The 21353-nt window shown below is 50.9% G+C and overlaps 1 protein-coding gene across 1 annotated transcript; it reads right to left on the reverse strand.

Annotated features, from left to right (window-relative positions):
• Positions 1 to 769: 769 nt before the first annotated feature.
• On the reverse strand, positions 770 to 19670 carry IL23R (interleukin 23 receptor). Its single transcript, XM_064454862.1, has 15 exons — positions 19133 to 19670; positions 16665 to 16759; positions 15585 to 15890; positions 15319 to 15442; positions 14211 to 14389; positions 13889 to 14025; positions 12895 to 13054; positions 11859 to 11941; positions 11353 to 11569; positions 10296 to 10493; positions 9503 to 9589; positions 4849 to 4899; positions 3925 to 4021; positions 2615 to 2705; positions 770 to 2158 (listed from the first exon to the last, which is right to left on the reverse strand). Exons 2-15 carry the CDS (start codon positions 16720 to 16722, stop codon positions 1538 to 1540), a joined length of 2409 nt encoding a protein of 802 aa, XP_064310932.1. The 5' UTR covers positions 16723 to 16759; positions 19133 to 19670; the 3' UTR covers positions 770 to 1537.
• Positions 19671 to 21353: the final 1683 nt, after the last annotated feature.

The following is a 21353-nucleotide window of genomic DNA, read 5'->3' on the forward strand; positions in this document are numbered from 1 at the left end:
TATAAGGCCCTAGTCCCTCCCGTTAGCGATGACAGGAGCCATGTGCTCTTTGCTCTTTTGGCTGGATACAAGGTGGGGAAGGCACCGCCTGCAGCACGCTGCTCTGGGCTGTCTCTTACAAGAGTTTTACATGCAGAAATTCCATGCCCTTCTGCAGACAGCCCCAAAACAACATGTGTAAGAGCTGGAGGAATATGGCTTTGCTGGCCTGCAGAGGCTTAAGGGGCTCATGAAAGAGGTGGCCCTGAGCTACCCAAGGCAGTGAGCACAGGGCCCTCCTGCCCTCCCCTCCCGCTCAGCGGGAAGCTCTGCAGTGCTCTCCTGCAGCCCTGGGCGTGCACGGGGGTGTGTGGGCGTGCACGGGGGTGCACAGACATGCATAGGTGTGCATGGGTCTGTGGCTCTGGCACCAGGCCCTGTCCCCATGCCAGCCACATGCAGTGTCACCTCCACCAGCTCCAGACCAAAACCACAGTCTCAGCTGGGACGTAAGAGGTAGGAGAAAAGGAGCAGCAGAGCAAACCATAGGGAGGGCATTGAGTGCTCAGGCATTTTACAGAGTATTGTAAGCTTCTTTTATGCTTGTATTCCTTAAAAGCATTTGGGGTGTTTCCTTAAAAAGGTGTGGGTGATCAGTGAATAGATATGTAATCCAGTCTCTCACATTTCCAGGGAGTTTCTGGCTGCTTTAGGAACATTTTGCAAGACCACATCTGAAGTCTCAGACAACCTTTTAAATGATTTCACGACCACTCAGCAGGAAGGAAACTCCTGTAGTTCATTTTCTGTATTTCAGAAAAATCTGAATTCCCTGCCATGAGCCAAATAAACACTGCTTTGCTGTGCCACGTTCTGCCTCAAACATCAGAGCTGAGGTGCTGACAAGCTGCTGTGAGGAGGTGATAAATCCTTCACCCAAAGTGAAGAATCTGCCCAGTGACCAATTTAGAGAGACTTTAAATCAGTCTGGCAGATGATGAAAGTTTGTTCTTGCCTGATGTGGTTTTTATGATTAAATGGGAGGGAAAATGAAATTGGGTTATTCTGTCACACAGAAAAGATTTCACGTTCTTGGTACCTATGTCTGCTGTATGATATATAAATCCTCCTCGGTGTAGTGTCTTTTCATTAGGAGTGATCCCAAGATATTTTACATAATTCAGTCAGGGTGTCTAAGGGATCATTTTATCCATCTTAACTGCAATCAACTCCAGGGATGAAATGCTCCAAATATTTAACAAGAGAATGATTATGAATAATTATTGAAGCATACTGCATCCTGCAAAAATCACCTGCTTCGTATTTCAGTTCTTACAGGAATCCAACTTTATGCTTTTATGCCTGTGAAAATATGAGGTAAGCCTAAAATTGTAATTTACTGGCTAGAGTATTCCAGGCAGCCACAAGTATTTGTAGTTGATGAAGAGGGTGAGTTTCAGATTTGGAGTTTTGCTCCAGTTCTGCTGTTTGCAATCTCGAAGGCTGATATTTGGCATGGTTATCACTTTGGTTCTTTTTATCACAGTTACAATTTCTCTCAAAATAATCTTCCAATGCTTTGTGGAAAGCAGGTCTTTATATCCACCGACTCCCCATTCATGGCTCTCAGGCAGGAGACCAGCTCATCGGGGACCAGTGTTTGCTCTTGAACATCTCCGGCTGACGTGTGTCCCCACTGGTTCTCCAGGAGGGAGCCACGTCCCCCCTGGGCTGAGCCAAACGCATGGCTTTGCCCACTCCGGCTGTTGTTTAAGATGAGGTTGATCTTCTCCAGCAGACAGACGTGGTGCTCCCCTCCCTCCCCATCCCACAGGTGGATAACGGGGCTCGTGTAGTCTCTGAAGATGATGTTCGTCTCCAGTTCTGGGAGGGCTGTGGGGGGCTGCGTTTGGTAAATGTTGGCAGCTACATACCCCAGCGGGTTGCTGTGAGACACCTGAGGTTTGTAGTCACTGATCTGCTCGGGGGCCGTGATGCTGGCAGATGCCGTGCTCCCTGGGTGCTCCCTGTCCTTGGGGATCTCTTTGCTGGGCTTCCTTCTGGTGGCCACATTCTTGTACTCCTCGTGCGCTGGCACCTCCTCGATTTCCATAACTGTGGGGTCACTAGTGTCCAAGAATGGCTTATGAAAAGTGTTACATGTGAAATCACTCTTTTCCTTGAAAATAAAAAATTATGAGTGTCATAACAAACAGGCAAATTTTACCAATGGGAGAGAGATCATTAGAGCATTCCAAGGAAGAAATGGAGCAATGACTTGTCTTCAACTGATCTTCTTTCCCACCTCTCTTACCCAACCCCCCCGTGAAAGAGACCACAGCGAGGTGGACACGAGAAGACAGGGGAGCAGCTGTGCGTGTCTGCTGCATGCACTTCAAGGGCAGCTTGAGTCAACTGTGGCCACTAAATAAAGTGTATAGCAAGGCAAGGTTTAAAGACCTCAGCTAAACTGGGCTCCCATGCACCTTGCAAATGCCTGGGAAATTATTCCTGATCAGTTCCTGGTCCCTTAGAGCTTAATCCTTTTCCCATCTGTGTTTCTCACAGCTCCAGAGTGAGCTTTAATCTAAGGGGAAACAAGTGAAGAAAAGCTGGGAGATAATGCTGCAATTACCTGGAGTGACTTTACCACGTTGCTGTTTTCCATGTGGGGAAAGTCTTCAAACAGCCATTTTGGCAAGAGTGACACAATAGTGGCGTTAATTCTTTATCAAAAAGAAAAAAATCAATGCCAAAACGTTAGTCCATTTTATTAGTCACTTGTTCATGCAGGATGAAATTATCCTGTGGCAGAAGGGCAACACACGAAGTGCATCCATCCTTCATGGATGGCTTGGAAGCCCCAGGTTTACCCCATATGGGTAGGTTCCCCTCTTTGAACTCTAGCTCTTCATCTTTCAACCTAGTCCTCTGGGTTTGATTCTGGAAGCTAAATTACTAGTTAAATCCCTTGTGTAAAACTTGTCTGTATGTGAAAATGCTGCTAAACTGGGGGTGGGGGGAGAAAAAAGCTATATGTATGAACCAGAGGAGGCACATGTGTCCTGAACTGGTGAAATCAAATACACAGCAGTAATGAAAGTTGATTTTCCTATCAAAGCTGCTGCTGAAATGAAAATAATTACCAAGATATTATCATTTCATTGAGCTTTGCTGACATTCTGGTGCATTGCTGTGTTCCTGGGAAAATACACAGTCCCTGTTGTTGCTGAAATGTTGATGTTTCACAATTACATCAAGAGCAGAAGAATTAGGCTGGGTTCAGGAACCGAAAGAAGCAGCCCCTCAACATCTTCAAGCCCCAGGTCTCCTCTGCCCTATTTCTTGGTTTGTTGGGAAGATCCAGCCAGAAGCTGTGCACCCATTCCCATGGATTCCCATTAATTTATTTTGGGGACAGTAGTGCCTGGACTCCTGGACATTCCTATTCCAGTTAAATGGCAAACTGGGACAGAAGGAATGCTGGTTTGTGAGGGTGCCTAGTGAATAGCAGTCAGTGTCAAAAACCAGTATTAAGATTCTCCCTGTTGAATTCTTCTGCTGTTGCACTCTCCAGTCTCTGCCTGACCCTCGGGGTCCAGGCACAAGGGGCTTCAGCATCCCCTCCTCAGTCAAAACTGGGAATAACAAGTCCTAGGATAAAACTTACGTAAGAGGCAATGTTTTTCCACTATTTCTCTATCTCTTATATCTGTGTAATAATATATCGCATGTCCATAAGTCTGGTCTTGACAGAGGAGTAATTTTTACTTTTTCTATCGATCTTTGCCTTACTGTAGAGTGCATAGATATCTTGTCATATAGCAATATGATTAACAGGAGAAGTTGGCCTTAGTAAGAGCAGGATTCTGTAGTTAATTTTAAAATATTCTGGAAGAAAGGCAGGAGTCGGAAATAAGGAAAAAAATATTAAGAAAGCAATACCTTTTTCTGGCTGATTTTTTAAACGCCAGAATTACAAAAACAACTGATAATATGACCACGCTGGCACCCAGTCCCAGGAAAACTCCAACATCTTTGTCTGAAAAAGGATAGAGAATAAAAAGGTCAATCAGGTGGCTCTGCTCCAGTGCCCCATCTGCCATGACATTTGTGGATATAAAGGGCAGATCTTTGACAAAGCAGCCTTCAGCATTTCACTTGCCCTTTTGCTCCTCAATTAACGAAGCAAAGCCATAACGAAAGCAAAACCAAAACCACTGTCCCACGGTGTTGTCCTGTGACCAGAGCATTGTGGGCACTGCAGCCCCATCACCTCCTGATTGCCATGCACGGCAGGGTACAGCCAAGTAATTTGAAGAAGTATGGTCACTGTATTCAGCCATTTCCTATGCAACCTTACCTTCCAGAAATGCTGAAGTGAATTCTTCAGCTTACGTTGGTTTTACTTTCACTTTAAGAACTGCAACAGATCATAATGTAATCTTTACCAGAAGAAGATGTGCAAACCAGAAGCATAGCCAAAGTCAGAAAAATGGATGGGAAACATCTAAATGAGTCTACGGTTCAAACTGTAAGGTCAAAACAGTCTATCACTGTTATGCTATATGTTAACATTATATTGTATTTTGCTTGTTGTCTTATCTCCTACTTGTTGTAATGTACATTATATTATAAGTCTCATAAGAAAGCAAAACTTAAGGCATGCATTATGTGGGTGCTCTTGAGCCATGAGAGCACTGCAGCCTTTCCTGCCATTCAGCCCATGTCCCCATCAAGTGAAAAGGCTCTTTTCTGGCTCTGGCATCTCCAAAATGTAAGGGAGCTTTTGCTTCCCCATCACCAGATGCTGCAGGCACTGCTCATGCTGAAACTTCCACTTCTGGTCAAGGAGAAAGTCTGGCTTACCATGGGGGATCTCACGGTAGATGCTGCCCAGGAGCTGGTCCTTTGAAGGGACTTAAACAGAGAGAGGAGAAAAATGTCCATAATGTCATTTAGAGGACAGCAGGTGACATAGAAGCTATGGCTTATTTTTAATTTGATAAAATCATTTAGAAAAATAAATAATGCTATAAAGAGAAAAATAAAGCCCCCTAAAGTAATTAGTAACTCCAGCTCTGGCTGGACTCTACATAATCTCCTATTTCTCAGAGATCCAATTAAATGAGATGTTGGTGAACACACAATACCAATTACAAAACAACTTTCATGAACGTCACTCCCCTCAGCACCTGAAACAAGAATTTAGTCTTCACGAGCACCTACAGATTATTTCCCAAAGTGCCTGAACCCCATTGGACTGAATTTTCTTATGATATCTGTTTGTGTGATGGGCTGTGCAGTGAGAGAAGATCTGCAGTTAAAAAGCCTGCCATGACAAGAAGCATATTTTTGCTAAAATAAGCAGCAAGATTTCTTCCTGGCCAAGTTCAGCATTTTCTGTGGGATCTTTTCTCCATAACACATATGTGGTGCTGTTCCTACTACAGAAAAGGTGTAAGGGTCCAGGCCAAGGGTGATCTGACTGCTGGGCTCAGTGTTGGACTGAGCCTGTAGCCTGGACCAGAACCACAGCTCTGAGGTCCGGACAAACCCACCCACCACATCTTCCTGGGGTCACCTCCCTGCACCGGGACTGGGGTGATCACCCCCAGCCAGGCATGAGCAGCACTGCCAGCTAGACAGGGAAGGAACCACTGTGCCCTGCAGTCAGACCTCAGCTGGAGTGATCTTCTGGGGTTGGGGCTACCCTGCAAGAAAAAGGGGTTCTGCTGGGATTCGCACAGTGTGCATGTTCACCCTCAGGAGAATGTGCCCCACCAGAGCACCCTGGGCAGAGCACGCAGAGGGGAGGTGTGCCGGGGTGGCAAGCAAGTGCTGCTGCAAGGACAAGTAAGGTAGTCCGTCTCCTTTCACCATGAGCAGGATGACAGTTGTCACCTTGGACTGCAGTAGGTAAAGCACAGGCCATGAAAGAGGACAACTGCTCTAGCAGCAAGGCTGAGGAACACTAGTGTAGGCTGGCTTTTCCTGGAAATGCAAGCACAGTTTCAGCAAACATATCTCAGGAACGGAAGCAATACAGCTGATCTTCCCTTGGGATCAGGTAATCGCCCTTTCCAGCCCTGCTCCCTGTGATTTTGCTATGTCTTTCAATGGTAATGAGCATTGCTGATGATGTGGTTGTGGGTCCACATTGTGTTTGAAGGAAGGGAAATGCCCCCAAAGCAGCTGGCAACGAAAGACTCCCTTTTGCAGAGCCATGCATGCAAGCACAGCTCACACTGGCAGCAGGATTTTCCCAAGGCAGCAAATTGCCAATAGTGGGAAATTTGGGAAGGGCAGACCTGCAAGTGCATCTTTAGAAGTACAAGGATCCAGGTGCTTTATGAAACTCCTCATTTGTAAGTTTGAAAACTCCTCCATACCCTTCAGCTGGCTGACTGCTTTAGGAAAAATCCTGCTGCTCCCCATGTTTGCCTCTCTCCCCAAGAGCCGGCTGTCCCAGCAGGGCAGGGAGGAGAAGGCACCTCCTCCACAGAGTGGTCCACCATGTTGCTCAAGCCAAACACCTGCTCGGGCAAAAGAGGCCCGAATGCATTTAAGCAGAGGACCAGCATTAATAAGAATAGCAGCTAGCATCCTCATCTACAAACACAGAGCTTCAACTGGCTGAGACAAGGGTATTCAGCATAATATATCCTATATATATAATATCCTAAATAACATGGGCCACCTGATTTCAGCCAGTGATTTCTGCAACAGAGCTAGTAACCCATCAGTTGAGTCTGGTTCAGATGAAAATGGGTGAAAACCTTTTGGACTTCACAGCCTTTAATGAATGAAACAGCAGCAGTCAAAGTACGGAGCTTATCCAAGCCTGGTGGCACATGACCTCTTCCACTTCTGTTTGGTACTTGCTTTGCAAGGTCCAACACAACCCAAGGCCAAATGCAATTTCTTCCTCTCCCAAGGGAAAAAACATCCCAGAAAAGGTACTGTCTCTGATTTTGTGCTTTTGAAGCATATGTGTCTCCTAGCAGAGCTCCTGGAGTTCAAGTATTTCAGTTCCCTAAGTAGAGTGTGTTTGCAGGTCAAGCCCACTCAGCTGGAGTGCACTGCAGATGCTGCAAAACATCCCTGGAATATATGGGTTTGTGGAAGGGAAGTGGTGGAGCACATTATTCTGCAGGCAGGTAATTCAGCAGTTTGGGGGGGCAGGTGTCACTGGTGCATTGAACTTGTATAAATTAAAAAAAAACATATTATTACAGTAACACTTTACTGACAATGGATGGGCTTGATCTGAATAAGGAAGATGAAGAATGAGGTTCAGCCTGTGTGGTCAGGCTGGAGGACTTCACTGTGGGTGTCAGCTGTGGGGAGTGCTGGTGCTTTGGAAGCAAACCTTGTCACAGGTATGAGTTTCACTGCTGCCTCAGGTTGGTACTTCCCCACATGAACCCCCAAACTTTGTTAAAGGAATCTATACAACCACTAAGGATGAAGTCTCTATTTTTAAGCATTTAGCACATTTCTAAGCCATTTGCTAGTGCAAAGGTTAGAGCATCCTCCTTTTGACATCCAGCTCTTCCTCGCCTTCTGCTCAGAGACCTGCTGCCAAGGTTTAAGGCCACTTGAGAATCAGGGCCCTGGAAATTCATGTTGCCAGAGCTGGAGGTGCCCAAACCCCAACCTGCCCAGAGCCAAAGGCTGTCAGTGTGTCCGTGAGGATAACACCTAATAGCCAGGGCTAGCAGCCATGAACAGGTCAGGAATATTTGTTTCCATTTCTTAGGAAAAAATTGAATAACTGCCCTTCTCAAAGCCATGAGGGGTGCCAAGCAGAAACACAGAGCCAGTTTGTCTCAGGCAAAGTATCTGAGCAACTTCAAATAACCCACCTAAAACTGCATCACAGCATAGGACGGTGAGCTGATCGCATTCTCAGGTGCTACCGTATCCTGCAGCTACAGCCAGCTCTGTCAGGGCATGAAGGGCACTAACAGGTCTTAATGGCCCTGACCAGCCTCACCTGGGACCTCCACCCACACCCCCTGTCCAGGGAACTATTTAAGCTCAGCCCTGGGCCCTTAGACATGGACTATGATAGAGGAGCTCTGGATGTCCAAACCCTGACATATGGGTTGAGTTTGTGGCTTCACCTTAGCTTTCCCTTGTCTCCATGGACCTGTCCAGCCACCACTGGGCACTTGTCCTGGTTTCAGCTGTGATAGAGTTAAATTTCTTTGTAGTACCTAGTATGGGACTATGTTTTGGATTTTTGCTGGAAACAGCGGTGATAATGTGGAGATGTTTTGGCTGTTGCTAAGTAGCGCTTACACTGATCAAGGACTTTTTCAGCTCTCTCTGCTCTGCCGGGTGCACAAGAGACTGGGAGGGGGCACAGCCAGGACAGCTGACCCCAACTGACCAAAGGGATATTCCATACCATAGGACGTCATGCTCGGTATATAAAGCTGGGGAAGAAAGAGGAAGGGGAGGGACATTTGGAGTGGTGGTGTTTGTCTTCCCAAGTAACCATTACATGTGATGGAGCCCTGCTTTCCTGGAGACAGCTGCACACCTGCCTGCCCATGGGAAGTGGTGAATGAATTCCGTGCTTTGCTTTGCTTCCCTGCACAGCTTTTGCTTTACCTATTAAACTGTCTTTATCTCAAACCATGAGTTGCCTCACTTTTACTCTTCCAATTCACTCCCCTGTCCCACCAGGGGGGAGTGAGCAAGAAGCTGCATGGTTCTTCTTGCTGAACAGGGCTAAACCATGACAGCACTGTGTACAGCAGCCATAAATGCAGAGGTTTTGTCTGTGCTGTTGCATCCTTGGAGCAGGTATGGTGGTGCTTGGAGGCATCCTAGGTGCTCAGATACTGAGCTGTGTATGGATTATCCTGGTTTACCTAAATGTGGACCACCAGCAGGATGGAACAGCTCAGGGAGCTCAGTATGCCCAGCTCTTGAGGATAACAAAAGCCAATACACGCAGTACTGGAAGTCTTGACAGTCCTTGCTTTCCTTTGTCAATTGGCCCATGCTCTTATCTAAAACAGTTCCCAGAACTGAAGCCTGCCTGCTTTCCCCTCCAGGTAAGAAAGGGCAGGCTGCAGCTTGGCCAGGTGGTCTCTTCAGAAGTTATTTTCTATGTTTTGGTTTAGCTATAACATTTTATTGTCAATGGTGTACTGCAGCAACCCCATCTTTTCTATCACAAAAAGGGAGAGTCATTCCATTGGTGTATCTTGTGGAGCAAGATATGGCTCTTGTGCATTATAGATTTGTGAACAGGAGCAAAGATCAGCTAGAGAAGGCTTTCATACAGGTGCATTGATAAAAATCTCTATTTTCATGTCCTGCAGACAAGGGGTTTCCTTCTAGAGCCGTGCTTTCCTCTGGTCAGTGGGAGGGTTTTACATGTCATTTCTAAAAGTAAGTAATTCCATAAAGCTGGTGGATTGTGGGACATCAAGAACGAAACAGCATGTTGAGCTCTAAAGCTCCATTGCAGCAAGCAGCAACTTCTCCACTCAACTGGGCTTACCTTGGCTGGAGCTCGGTTTGCTGACTCCATCAGGATAGACTGCATACACTGATGCTTTGATGTGACCTCCTGCTGCGGCTGCATCTTCTGGAAAGAAGCAAGATGTACCTTTAAAATGTTTTTGTAAGTTGCCGTGAAAGCTCTAGGCTTGCTCAAGGGCTTGTTACTAAGTGGTGAAAGTAGACAGAAGTGTGGGGTCTCCCCAGCTCTGAGCCCGCTGCATGACTTCCCCTGGGGAAAGCCACTGCATGAGCTGTTCCCAAAAAGACATAGAACAGCAAAAGCCCAGTCAAGTAACTGGCTAGGAAGTACCCAAAAACCAATAAACACCTGAATTAATGTGGGAAGCAGGAACAGAGGGGGACAGGTCCTAAGATGTTGATGCTGCTGGGCTCAAGCTGTGTTGGTAAGGACCTGCAGGATTGTTTCTTTGGGTGTGGGGGGGAGGAGAGGTGCTAAAGCAATAGTTTCGGTGCCTCAAGTGTTTGTGTCTTCTCTCTCTCTATCCTTTAAATACGGGCTTCCCTGCCTGCCAGCTCACTTGTCACTTCATTCTCTTTCCCTGTCCCTTCTTTCCCTTTGATCTTCACCTGGGGGACCAAATCCCACTCACTGTCCTTATGTCAATTATTGCTTTATTCCTCCTTCTCCCTAAGGGCTCTTCATAGTCCCACTCTCCACAAACAAGTGGGCAGGGGCTCGATTTTAAATGAAACTTTGCCTTTGTAATATATTTTGGCTTTATAATATCCCGATGAACTGCAATAGCAAAAGGACTCCTGGAATATCTTACCTTGGATGTATGTGTGTGTTTCCTGGTATGGGACTTTCTTCCAAAAATACTGCTCCTCCCGGCTATACTGGTCAGTCAAAACCCACTCCACTATGAACCAGAGCGGGGACCTCCTGCTGTGGTGGAGGGGCTGCCAGGCCACGGAGATCCTGCTCTGGTTCTCGGGCTTGACCTCCACGGCCACTGGTGCTGGGAACTCTGTGGAGAGAGATAGCAAGGGGGCTGTCACCCCAGCCTCATCTTCAAAAAGCAGGAGATTCGGAAGGGTCAGCTAAGCCCTGGCAACATGTGGCTTTCCTGGAAGTGTTTAAGGACTGAAGAGGCAACAAGAACTTCTAGAATGTGGTATTTTTATATATATATGAAAAAATAAATATATCTATATATACACCTCTATGCTCACATAAGTATCACAAAAGCACATCTTCAGCTTTGTCATGTCTGAAATGCTTTACCTGTCATTTCTTACAAGAAAGGCGCATGATTCTGATAAGTATGAGAGATTAGAGAACTTTTTCCACCTTATTTCTCTTCAGTTTCTTTTTAGTCATATATTTGTCCTTAATTTGAATAGGACTTCCCCCTCCCATTGCTCATTAAAAGAGACATTTTTCAAAAATAGGAAAGTGTGGTTGTGGGGAAAACCACAACCTGTGGCGTGGGGAGCCTAAGGTGGCCCAGAAAGGATTTTTCCTCCATTTCTGTTCACCCTGGGTCACAGCTGGGCTGTCTCCCTGGCAGAGGCAGCAGGAGCTATTTTTGGGAGCACAGAGCACAGGAGCACCCCTGTGCCAAGCCAACACAGGAAGGACAAATTTATTTTTAAACCTGTTGCTGCAGCCTTCAAAGTCTCAAGGGCTACAATATGTGGCTGCTGAGCATCTCCATCTCCAGGGGATCCTGGCCTTGTCTGGAGGAGGTTGTGTTCCCTCAGCAGAGTGGGCAGAGCTCTGCTGGGCCTTTTCCCTCGCTTTAGCACAAGCTAGCGTTTTCCCCCTGCAATCCTGATAAAAACTAATCTCTGTTAAGGCTGTGGTTGGTGTGTGGGAGATCCTACCTTCCTGTCTGCCAGTGCCCCGGCTGAGGGTGATGCTGGCAGGGCTGGAAGACCCCCTGGAGTTGTAAGCGGTGACATGGAGGGTGTGGGCTCCAGGGGGCACCAGGGCGTTGCACACTGTGCTGGAGGTGTTGCAGAGGAGGAGCACTCCCGCGGGGCTCTCGGCAGCCACGGCGTAGCCCAGGATCTTCCCGCGGGCATCCTGCGGCGACAGGGGCTGCGAACAGCGAGACAGACCGGCGCCATGGGGACAGGTGCAGGGTCCAACACTGAGCAGCCCCAGTGCAGGACAGATGCCCCCTCAGCTGGGTGACGTGTGGATGGATTTTGCAAGGATGGAGAGATTTTGCCGCAAGGACGCGTTGAGGTCTCCTCTTCCCCCCAACTCTTTGGTCAAAGGGCTCTTTAGGAAGGGCATCACCTTCAACTGCCTGTTGGCAGCTGCTGTCCTCGGGGAGGAGCAAAGCATGCAAAAATTTCACGGGAGCTGCCAGAACAGACCATACCTTGATCAAGACCGTCACCTCGTGGCTGCCGTTCGGGAACACCGGGCCCAGGCGCCGCCAGACGTCAGGCGCCGCAGCAGGGGCTGAGGGAGGAAGGGTGGGATGTCAGTGTGAGTCCCCAGAGGGGAGCCAGCCGGGGGTCCCACTCACGCACATGGCTTCCACCCATGCACAGCCTTTGCAGCAAGCTGCGCCCGGCCGGTGGCTCCGTGTGGGGCAGCAGGCTGGTCCCCATGCAGCCAGAGGCAGCACTGAAGCGTGGCGGCAGACTCGCTGCTGCATGGCTCTGCTGCCACGGAGAGGAAACAGCCCAGACAGCAAACAGCAGCAAGCACTGCTTTTTAGGACAAGAGCGTCCCCAGCTTCCTCGTCATGACAGGGACGTCAGTAAGGGCATCACTCCTCAGATGTCTCAGCCTGCTGCTAGCCGAGATAACTGTGCTGGCTGTGCCTAAGTTCATCCTGCTGTTAGTAACTGGGATGCTGACCTGAGAGGACAGGTATCTGTGGCTGGTGGGACACCTCAGCTCATGCGGCTTTTCCACCTGGGGCAAGAGGTGCTCCCTGCTGCTGAGGGCAAGCAATCCAGCTACCAAAGACGGATAAGCACATCCTATCCCTCTTTCTGTTTGGAAAATCATGTGCCTGCAAAGCACCTCTGGTTTCTCTCTGGCTCTTACTGTCAGGAGTCTGCCAAAATCGCCATCACCTGCAATGTGCCACAGGGCTGGGAGTGCTCAGAGGGCACAAGAGGAGCTACCGGCTCATGACAGGGCTCAGCCCTTGGCTATGGCTTGGGGACGGCAGTGGTGCCTCCTGGGCCACAGCATCATGCCTGATGTCTGCCAACAGCAGTCTCCAGCAGTGCAGGGACGTGCAGGCTCCCATGCCATGTGCACACCATGCACTTGCATGTCGCTGGCTCACTTGAGCTGCCCAGCAGTCAGAGCTTGGGCCAGGTCCCCCTAGAGCATCTCAAGGAGCTGATGGGCTGCGTGGGAAAACACAGCAAGAGCAGCACTGAGGCTAAGCTTACCTGCCTCAGGGGTGGTGTAGAGAAAGGGGTTGCTCCAGGTGCTCCAGGGGCTGTTAGCAGGGCTGAGCCGGCACCTGACCTGAAACATGTACTGGGTGTTACTCTGCAGGTCATGCTGTGAGCGGGGCCCCTGCTGCGTTGCACGGTTCCACACCTCCACCTGCAAGGGAAGTAGAGTGCTAGGGGGAAGTGGGACCCAGCTGGCCCCGTGCTGCCAACACCTCCCCATGCAGAGCAGGAGCTTGCAGCGGTTGCTGCCTTCCTCATCTGCACAGATGTGGGCGGTCGTGGTCCTCCCTGAGTGCATAGGGCTGGCTAACTCTCTGGGCACATCCTGCCCTGGGGGACTGCCTGCCAATGGGGTCCCCATCACCCCACCTGTGGTGATCTAGCATGTTTTTGAAACTGATGCTGTTGCAAGACCCCTCTGCCAGCACATCAGGCAACCTGGGGCATATGCAGCAAGAGCCTCCAGCCCGCTGCTGCACTGGGCTTCTAGCACCACAGCAATTTTGGGGACTGCAGAGAGCACTGGGATCAGCCTCAGTCCCTGCCAGCACCAAAGGGGACCTGGGCGGAGGTGCCCCAGGGTTAGTTGTGTCTGTGAGTGTGCGAATGTGACTGATGAAGTGTATGTGCACTGAGCATCCCTAGAGGGTGTTTTGCCTTGTCCTTGCAGAGCTAGATAAAGTTTGGAAATATTTTGAAATTTTCCTTTTTGCTTAAAAAGCAGAGATAACCCTGTCTGAAAGTCTGTCTGCCCTCTCAGAGGGCATCAGCTCTCCTGCCCCACCAAAAGTGGGGCACCAAAGCAAAGGGATGTGTTTTGAATGACCCCAAATGCTCCCATTGCCCATGGGTGCTTAGGGTTCTCCAGCAGGACCAGGACTGGCATGTGTCTCCTAACGGGGGACAGCTCACACAGGGTCCCCCTCCTCTGGGTCTGCATGGGGGGGAAGTTTTGGGGGGTCCTGGGCCATCTCACATGCCATACCGGGGCACCCATGGCTTTGTGTCGCTCCTCACAGTACACATTGTCCAGCAGAGTCTGCCTCCTCCAGTGGATGGTGGTGGTGGGAGGCGATGTCTCCGTTGTCTCAGCACTGGTGACCAGGGGCAGAGCTGGGACCACTGCCGGGAGAGCCAGGAAAGCATGGGTCAGGGTGCTGGCATGTCATGGGGGGCTGCTCTCCCTCACGTGAGCCACACCACTTGTGCATGTCCCTAAAGCCACATCTTGGGGTCATGCATATGGCACTGCACATCCCCAGCATGCGGTGCAGCTCATGGGTGGCTGGATGGATGGACATACATACCAAGCTCCTGCAGGTTGAGGTGCCTTGGGGCTGAACGAGCAGCACCCAGTGCGTTGCTGGCCTGCACCCATGCCGAGTAGTGGCTCCCACTGCGCAGTTCATTCAGCTGCACTGGCTTGCCTTCATGGAAGACCTTCTCCTCAGCATCCTCAGCATCCTCTGCTGCTGCTGTCCCCACACTGGGAAGCAGAAAGCAGCCCTGGTCAGAGCCCGTTCTGGCATCACACACCCACTGGAAAGGCGACTCCAGCTCTCAAGGGTTCACGGCTTGTGACTGGGGCACAGTCATCTACAAAACTGGAGTTTGTCACTCCTAAAGTGAACTAGAAAGTAATTGCCTTCAGTTCTTGATGTTTCTGTAGGGCATTTGCATTTTTCACTGTAGGAAGGGAACTTGCTCAGTTCTTTCTGGCTGCACATTTCAAGGTTTGAACCCAAGCAAATTTAGGCAGGCAGTTAATCACTTCTCTTCACAAAGCCTACATATGATGGGATTTAATGTGTTTACTTCAATAATCGGGTCAGATTAACATTGAAAGCCTGCCAGTCTTGTGTCACATGGGCTTCAGTGTCAAACATGGCAGAAAAAATCCTAGGCCAGGTAGGAAGGGCTGTGGCACGCAGCAGAGCAGCCAGCACACCTGCTTCAGGTTCAACCTTTTGTACCCTGCTAGAGTTTCAGTTTCGGGTTTTGGGCAGCGTTATGTGCACACCACCAGCTGCACCCTCTGCACGGCCTTTAGCTTAGCTGGAGTCAATGCACCTGCAAAAAATGCATGGCTGTAATGCATTGCAACATGATTCAATGTTTGCTGGGCCACTGATAGCACTGAGTGTGTAAGGCCCATCCTGCAGAATTAAACTTGCACTTTAAGGTGCATTTTGCAAGGAGAAGACCAGGGAGATGTGAGCTTTAGAAAGCATAACTAGGGCACGGCATGCACTCCCAGCTGCCAGCAGCAGAGCAGCCCTCGTGTCACCCGGGTTTGTGGCCGCCACGCCCTGACCGCACACCCTGTGCTGTCTCTGCTGGTTACCGTGCTCCCTCCTGGCCCTGTCTGGCTCGGCGCACACCCACCCCACAGCCCCCTGTCCCACAGTGCCTTACCTGCGCAGGTGAAGGGCATAGTGGGTGTGTAGGTGGGTCGGCCGCCCCACATCCCACGTGCATGCCAGGAGCCCTGAGAACTCGTGGATGGTGCAGGTCAGGTTGCTGGGGGGGTCCGGAGGGTCTGTGGAGGCAAGGTTGGACAGAACATGTGGGTACCCCCCAGCAGTGCAAAGCCCAGGCTGCTGCAACCCCCTCCCAACCTCCTCGGTGCTGGTAGCTTAACAAAAATCAGTGAAACCCCATTGCAGCGGGGACGTACTCACAGCCAGCCAGGACCTCAGTGCCGCACACCAGCAGCTGCTTTTTGCTGTTGGGGCAGCGGGCGAAGCAGGTGATGGACCCGGAGGGCATCCGGAAATTGCGCAGCTGGAACCGGACAGCGCTGCTGTTGAAGGGACGCAGGGGACCCTCAGTGTGGTTGTAGTTGATGACGATAAAGAACTGGGCCCAGGGACAGCCAAGGGTGGAGATGCAGTTGATGGAGATGTTGGAGCCCATCTGCACCACCAGTGCAGGCTCGATCCAGACATGACCTGAGCACTTGATATTTGCAACACCTGCGCCAAAACCTGCCAGGTCAGGGTGGCTCTGGGTAAGTGTCCCACGGGAGGAGAAGAGGCCTGCAGGCTGCACTGCTCCACACAGGCAGCTGATTCGCTAGGACATAGGCAGCAGCATGGCAGAACACTGTGGTGGTGGGGCTGCCAGTGCCCTCCGGCCCCCTTGCTCCCCCCCGGGATGGGCATAAACTCCCCTGCCTTCAGCAGTGACCCGGCACGCGGTGACTCATCCCCTCAGATCGGAAACAGCTAGTTTCACCAATCTTAGGTTTTGCTCTAATGCTTAAATGACTGCAGGGAAATAACCTGTAGTCTCAAGAGCTCTGATTCCCCGAGATTAGGGCAGCAGCCCCCGCGCAGAGGCGCACGCTGCCCTTCACTATCAGATGAGGGCTCTGCACCAGCCCCAGCAAACCCGTCTCACAGCCGATATCAGGCTCGATCTGGCCTTCCTGGAAAGGGCGCAGCTGCACTCCGGCTTCATGTGAGCAGAGGCAGGATCGCACTGCTTGTCACAGCTGCTGAAACACTAGTGTGCTACTAGTGTGCTACTTTGGCCCTGGTCCAAAGATGCAAGCAGGGAGGAGAGGGTGCCGCTGCATGTGGGAGCCCCCTGCAATACTAATGAAGCACTCCCCCCAAAATCCATAGCTGTAGCCCTATAATTTTCCTACTCCCACTCCGATTCCCCAGTAGGCCAGGGTGTTTGCTCTGGTGGTCAGTGAGGGTGACACTGTGGTGGTCATGCCATGCTGTGCCAAGCAGTGCCGCGCTGCTGCTTACCTCCGCACAGGCAGCAGAGCAGGACGTGGAGCACCAAAGCCTCGCCGGACCCCACCATGGCCTGGGCTGCAGCTGCCGCCCGTGCGTGGCATAGTCTGGGGGGAGGAAAGGTGTGAGTTGTTGCACCAGCCTCACCGCTGCCCAATGTTCCTGGGTCTGCCCTCGTCCTGGGATGCTCAGGGACTGCGCTGAAGGTGGCAATGGGGATGCATGGCGAGGGTTTCGCTGGGCATTTGGGGTCAGGTCAGATCGTGCCAGCAGCAGGATAACAGTGGGACAAGACTGTGGGCACACAGGACTCAGCATTTCAGGCAGAGGCACCCCGTTGGCAGAGCCCAGTGTCCAGCCCTGCTGAGCAGCCCCAAGGCCACTTCCCCCGAGCTTCCACCTCCAATGACGTTTCTCTTAGCTTTCACACCTGTGAAATTCCTCCAATCCTTTCCTTATACGGACACCTATGTTCATGCAGTTTTGGTAACCCACAGGCTGGACAGCTTCACCACCACCCCCAAGCAGGTGATGGAGCAAACCCCCCTGGAAACCAGCTCCTAGGACACACAGAAGGACCAGGAGGTGATGGGAGCTGGCAGCATGGATTTACAAAAGAGAAGTCATGCCTGAGCAGCCTGAGAGCCTTCCTCAAAGAGGATTGGCATGCTGGGTGAAGGGAGCACAAGGGATGCTGCTTGTCTTCATCCTGCCCCTCTGCTCAGTGCTAGGGAGGCACATTTGGAGCACTGGGTCCAGGGCTGGAGTCCCCAGGACAGGAGAGACACAGATGGACTGGAGTGAGTCCAGCAAAGGCTGCAAAGATGCCTGAGGGCCTGGAGCACCTGAGATGTGAGGAAGGGCTGGCAGAGCTGGGGCTGTTCAGCCTGGAGAGGAGAGGGCTCAGGGGGGTCTGATGTCTGATGGCAGGTGTAGAGATGAGGGAGCCAGACTCCTCTCAGTGCTGGCCAGGGACAGGACAGGAGGCAATGGGCTCACATTGAAAATCAGGAAATTCCAGTTAAACATAAGAAAAAAGCACTTTAAGGGTGACCATACATGGGGTTGGCTGTCCTGAGGGGTTGTGCTGTGGTCTCCATTCCTGGAGATGCTCAGACCTGACCAGAAATGGTTTTGTGGGACAGAAGCTTCCCTCGTTTCCATAACATCTTTCCCACCCCCTTGCTGTGGCAGATCATGCCCAAGCAACAGCTCTTCCTGGCAGCTCTCCCCTCTGAGACAGTCACAAAATCCCAGGCAAGGGCTTCCCTCTCTCTCCAAGGAGCCACACTTGTGTCTGCATCCCACAGCCTTACCTTATTTTTTCCCTGCTCACTTTGCCTTCCCCTCCAGCCTCTGGATTCATCCCCCCCAGGACAACCTGCCCTGCCAGAGGGGAAGCCCAGCCTCGCCATCCTCATGGGGTTCAAGGTACAAGTATGGCGTACAGGGCTGGGACAGCTTTGCAGCAGCTAGAGCACAGACCAGCAGGATTCAAGGAAATGCAGCTCCTGGGGAAGGGATTGCTCTTCTCCAAGAGAAAAATCCACCTGGGAGCAGCTTGCATGGCACACCTGAGCTCCCATGAAGGCTGGGGCGATGCCGATGATGTGGGCACAGAGATGGGTGCTGGGCAGACCATTACAATATCCTTACACCCTGTTTACATGCACGGTGCTGAAAATAGAGTGAAGCCCCACACCTCCATAGTTTTCTTTTTAAGACAGCAATAATTAAAATAACGCTATACAAAATCTGACATTAGAAATGGCAAGTTTTCCTTTGAGACACATGCTGAACCAGAGCCCACTGTAAAAGCTTCAAAATTATCAACCCAAACCAGGCTACCAGCGACAGCTAATGCTTTTGTATTTCTCCTGCTCTGTGAGCTGACCTCATTTGTTTTAAGGGCTGTTCAAGTATTCATCATGAGTGAGTCAAATTTCAAGTGCCTTCCTATTACCTGACCCACTAAGAGAACTTGAAGGCCTCCCAATTGCCTGTGAATCTTCTGCAAGTTAGAACAAATGGGAAAAAAACCCACCCAATCCTTGTGGTCTATGAAAAGAGATGAAAATACAATAAATCTGACCGGCTGCCAGCTCTAAGACAAGACTGCAGGCTCTGCCTCCTCCGGGGATCACTCACATTCGCATTTTTATTCCAATTTAGAGGCATTTGCAAACTCCAAAGCCAGAAGGAACAAGACCATTCCACTTGTTGAGAGATACTGGTTGATTTGATCTCATTTCTATTAGAAAGTCTCCTCATACATTAGTGCTAAAGAAATGTGAAGCAAATGAAGAAGGAAAAAGCCGTCCCGGTTGTGCAAGCCCAAACAATGCGAAATCTTTACTGGCAACGTGTGTCAGAAGTGGCTAACGCACATAAGCAGCAGCCAAGAAACATGAGCAGGAATTCTTGGCTTTAAATCCAAGTGGTAGCAGGCTGGAAGCTGGGCAGAGTGGGGGGTTTCTTACCTTGCCAGTCCTCAGGACATGTGCTGCTGGGCCCCTCTGCCTGCTGCTGCGGCCGGGGCTGCCGGGCGGGACGAGAAGCATCAGCAACTGTCAGCAAGCCTGACCTAGATTGCTGCATCGAGAAAAACTGAGAGTTTCCAGTCTGAGTCAGTCCATGGGAAAACCCAGCATCCCTTAAAGGAACAGCCTCGGGGGGGGGTTGTCTTTTTAGTCTTTAAGTTGTTACAGCATTTAGTCACCCTGGCAAATTCAAGTCTATTCCAAATGGATTTTTATGTTTGCGTGGCTTCATGCATGGCACCAGGAACCCAGTGGAGGGGTCCTGGGGAGCCAGGCTAAGCTCTGTCACCAAAAGAACATTTTTCCACTAACCCCAGAAGTCTTAACTCCTTAAGGACTGAGGTTGTTTTCACCGGCACTGAGTGTCACCCCCCCTGCTTGTGCCGGTCCCCAGCTCATCCAGGGATGCTATGGGCTGTGGACCCCCAAGGCAGGGGGCAGAAGGGGCTGAGGCTCCAGGGCTCTCCATCCCTCTGGCTCCTGCCACAGCTCCCAACCCTCCCCACCCCCCCGCCCCGGAGAGCCCGTGGCTTCCTCTTTCATGTCGGTTGAAGAGTTAACCTCAATAACAGTGTTAACCTCATTAGACACTGCAACCACAGGAAATACCACACTGCTCGCCTGCCCTCTGCCCTCCCAAGTAAACGTTAGGGAACAAAATTTCCAGCCCCCACCCCCTCATCCTGGGACAAGGCAGACCATTCCTCTGCCAGCAAGCCCCCACTGCTCTGGGTTTTGACAGATCTATGGGGTTTTCTGGTGAAAGTGAATGGTGGGTGAAAACAAGAGCATCACCCTGGGGGGGTGGGGGGGTGTGAAGCCTTGCTGCGCGTTGAAATGATAATGTGTAGTTATAGTAACGTATATAATGCATCTGTATGTATAGTTATACACACCCCGAGCAAGACAAGGAGGGTTTTGGTGAGAATTTTAGTTTCAGAGGGTTACAGGTTACAGGTAATGCGTTATGTAACAAAAGCATTTGTACTAATCTATCGAAAAGCATTTTCAGGAGGCAGAGGGGCGGTCTTGCCCTGTGGGTGGGCTTTGCTGCAGCTCCAGGGTCCTGGTGTGGAGGGGAGCTAGACGAGGAGGGTCCCGGGGAACGCCAGCCCCCTCTGCAGGGCTGCTGGGGCTGGGGGGGTCGTCTGCCTGCAGTGACATAGCTAGGGCAGAGTGATAAATGCTGGGTGGAACCTGCTGTGGGGCACACATCTGGGCTGCACATCTGGGTCTGGGCAGCACAGTGGGGTGCACATCTGGGGCTGGGGCAGAACCGTGAGCCTTCATATTTGGGGTGGGGCAGCATTGCAAGTGTGCACATCTGGAGCCAGGCCCTGGCATCTGGATCTGGGGTGGCACTGTGGGTGTGCACCTCTGAAGCTGGGACAGCACAAAGGGAAAGCATATCTGGGCCCAGGTAGCACATCTGGAGCGAGTACAGCAACATAAGTGTGCACATCTAGAGCCAGCACAGCACACCTGGAGTGCGCACAGTGCATCTGGCTGTGGTGCAGTGTGCCTCCAGACACAGTGCATTGTGGCTGCTCCCCAGCACCCAGCCAGCCTTGGCAGCTTCCTGAGATGGGTGTTGTAGCCCCTCTGAGCTGCTTGTTCCCATATTACCCAGTTTGCTTTGTTCATATCCACCATCAGTCTTATCTGCTGCCAGTTAAACTTGCGTCTTTTTATCTCTTCCTGAGCAGCCATGGTGAGCTGCGTCTCAGTGCCCTGAGACAGCCAGCCCTTGGGCGCCATGAGCACTCATGCCTGGCTCTTTCCCATGACTTGCCCTTCCCTGTGCCCACAAAACCTGATTGCTTCAGCCTTCCTCTGAGACAGTTTATACTGCCTGGACTTTCCAAACCCCTGTTGCTCCCTTCAAGGCTCTTTGTGATCTGCTTAGATCTTCCTTACAGCCTGATGTCCAAAGGTGGTTTTGCTGCCACAGAGGGAATTCTTTGAATGACTGGCATTGCATGGTATGGCATGAAACAGAAGGGCATGGCATGGCATGGCAAAAGCACAGCATGGCAGGCTTCTCCCAGTGCACCCCAGGGTGGTGCCTTCAGCACTCAGTGCCTGTTTCCCTTGGACCCAGGGTGCTCCCCAGCCTTTTTCCTGCCAAATGCCCACCTGGTGGATCATCCCTGTGGCACGC

The sequence above is a fragment of the Phalacrocorax carbo genome, chromosome 6, assembly GCF_963921805.1.
Source record: "Phalacrocorax carbo chromosome 6, bPhaCar2.1, whole genome shotgun sequence".
NCBI lineage: Eukaryota > Metazoa > Chordata > Aves > Suliformes > Phalacrocoracidae > Phalacrocorax > Phalacrocorax carbo.

Bases quoted from the DNA above. Each gene is read 5' to 3' on its own strand.
- IL23R (XM_064454862.1), bottom strand. From the start codon at position 16,722: ATGGTGGGGTCCGGCGAGGCTTTGGTGCTCCACGTCCTGCTCTGCTGC. The intron at 14,026-14,210 runs GTATGTATGTCC...CTCTCCCGGCAG, and splicing joins CCTCAACCTGCAGGAGCTTG to TGGTCCCAGCTCTGCCCCTG. The intron at 4,900-9,502 runs GTAAGCCCAGTT...TCTCTGTTTAAG, and splicing joins CAAACCGAGCTCCAGCCAAG to TCCCTTCAAAGGACCAGCTC.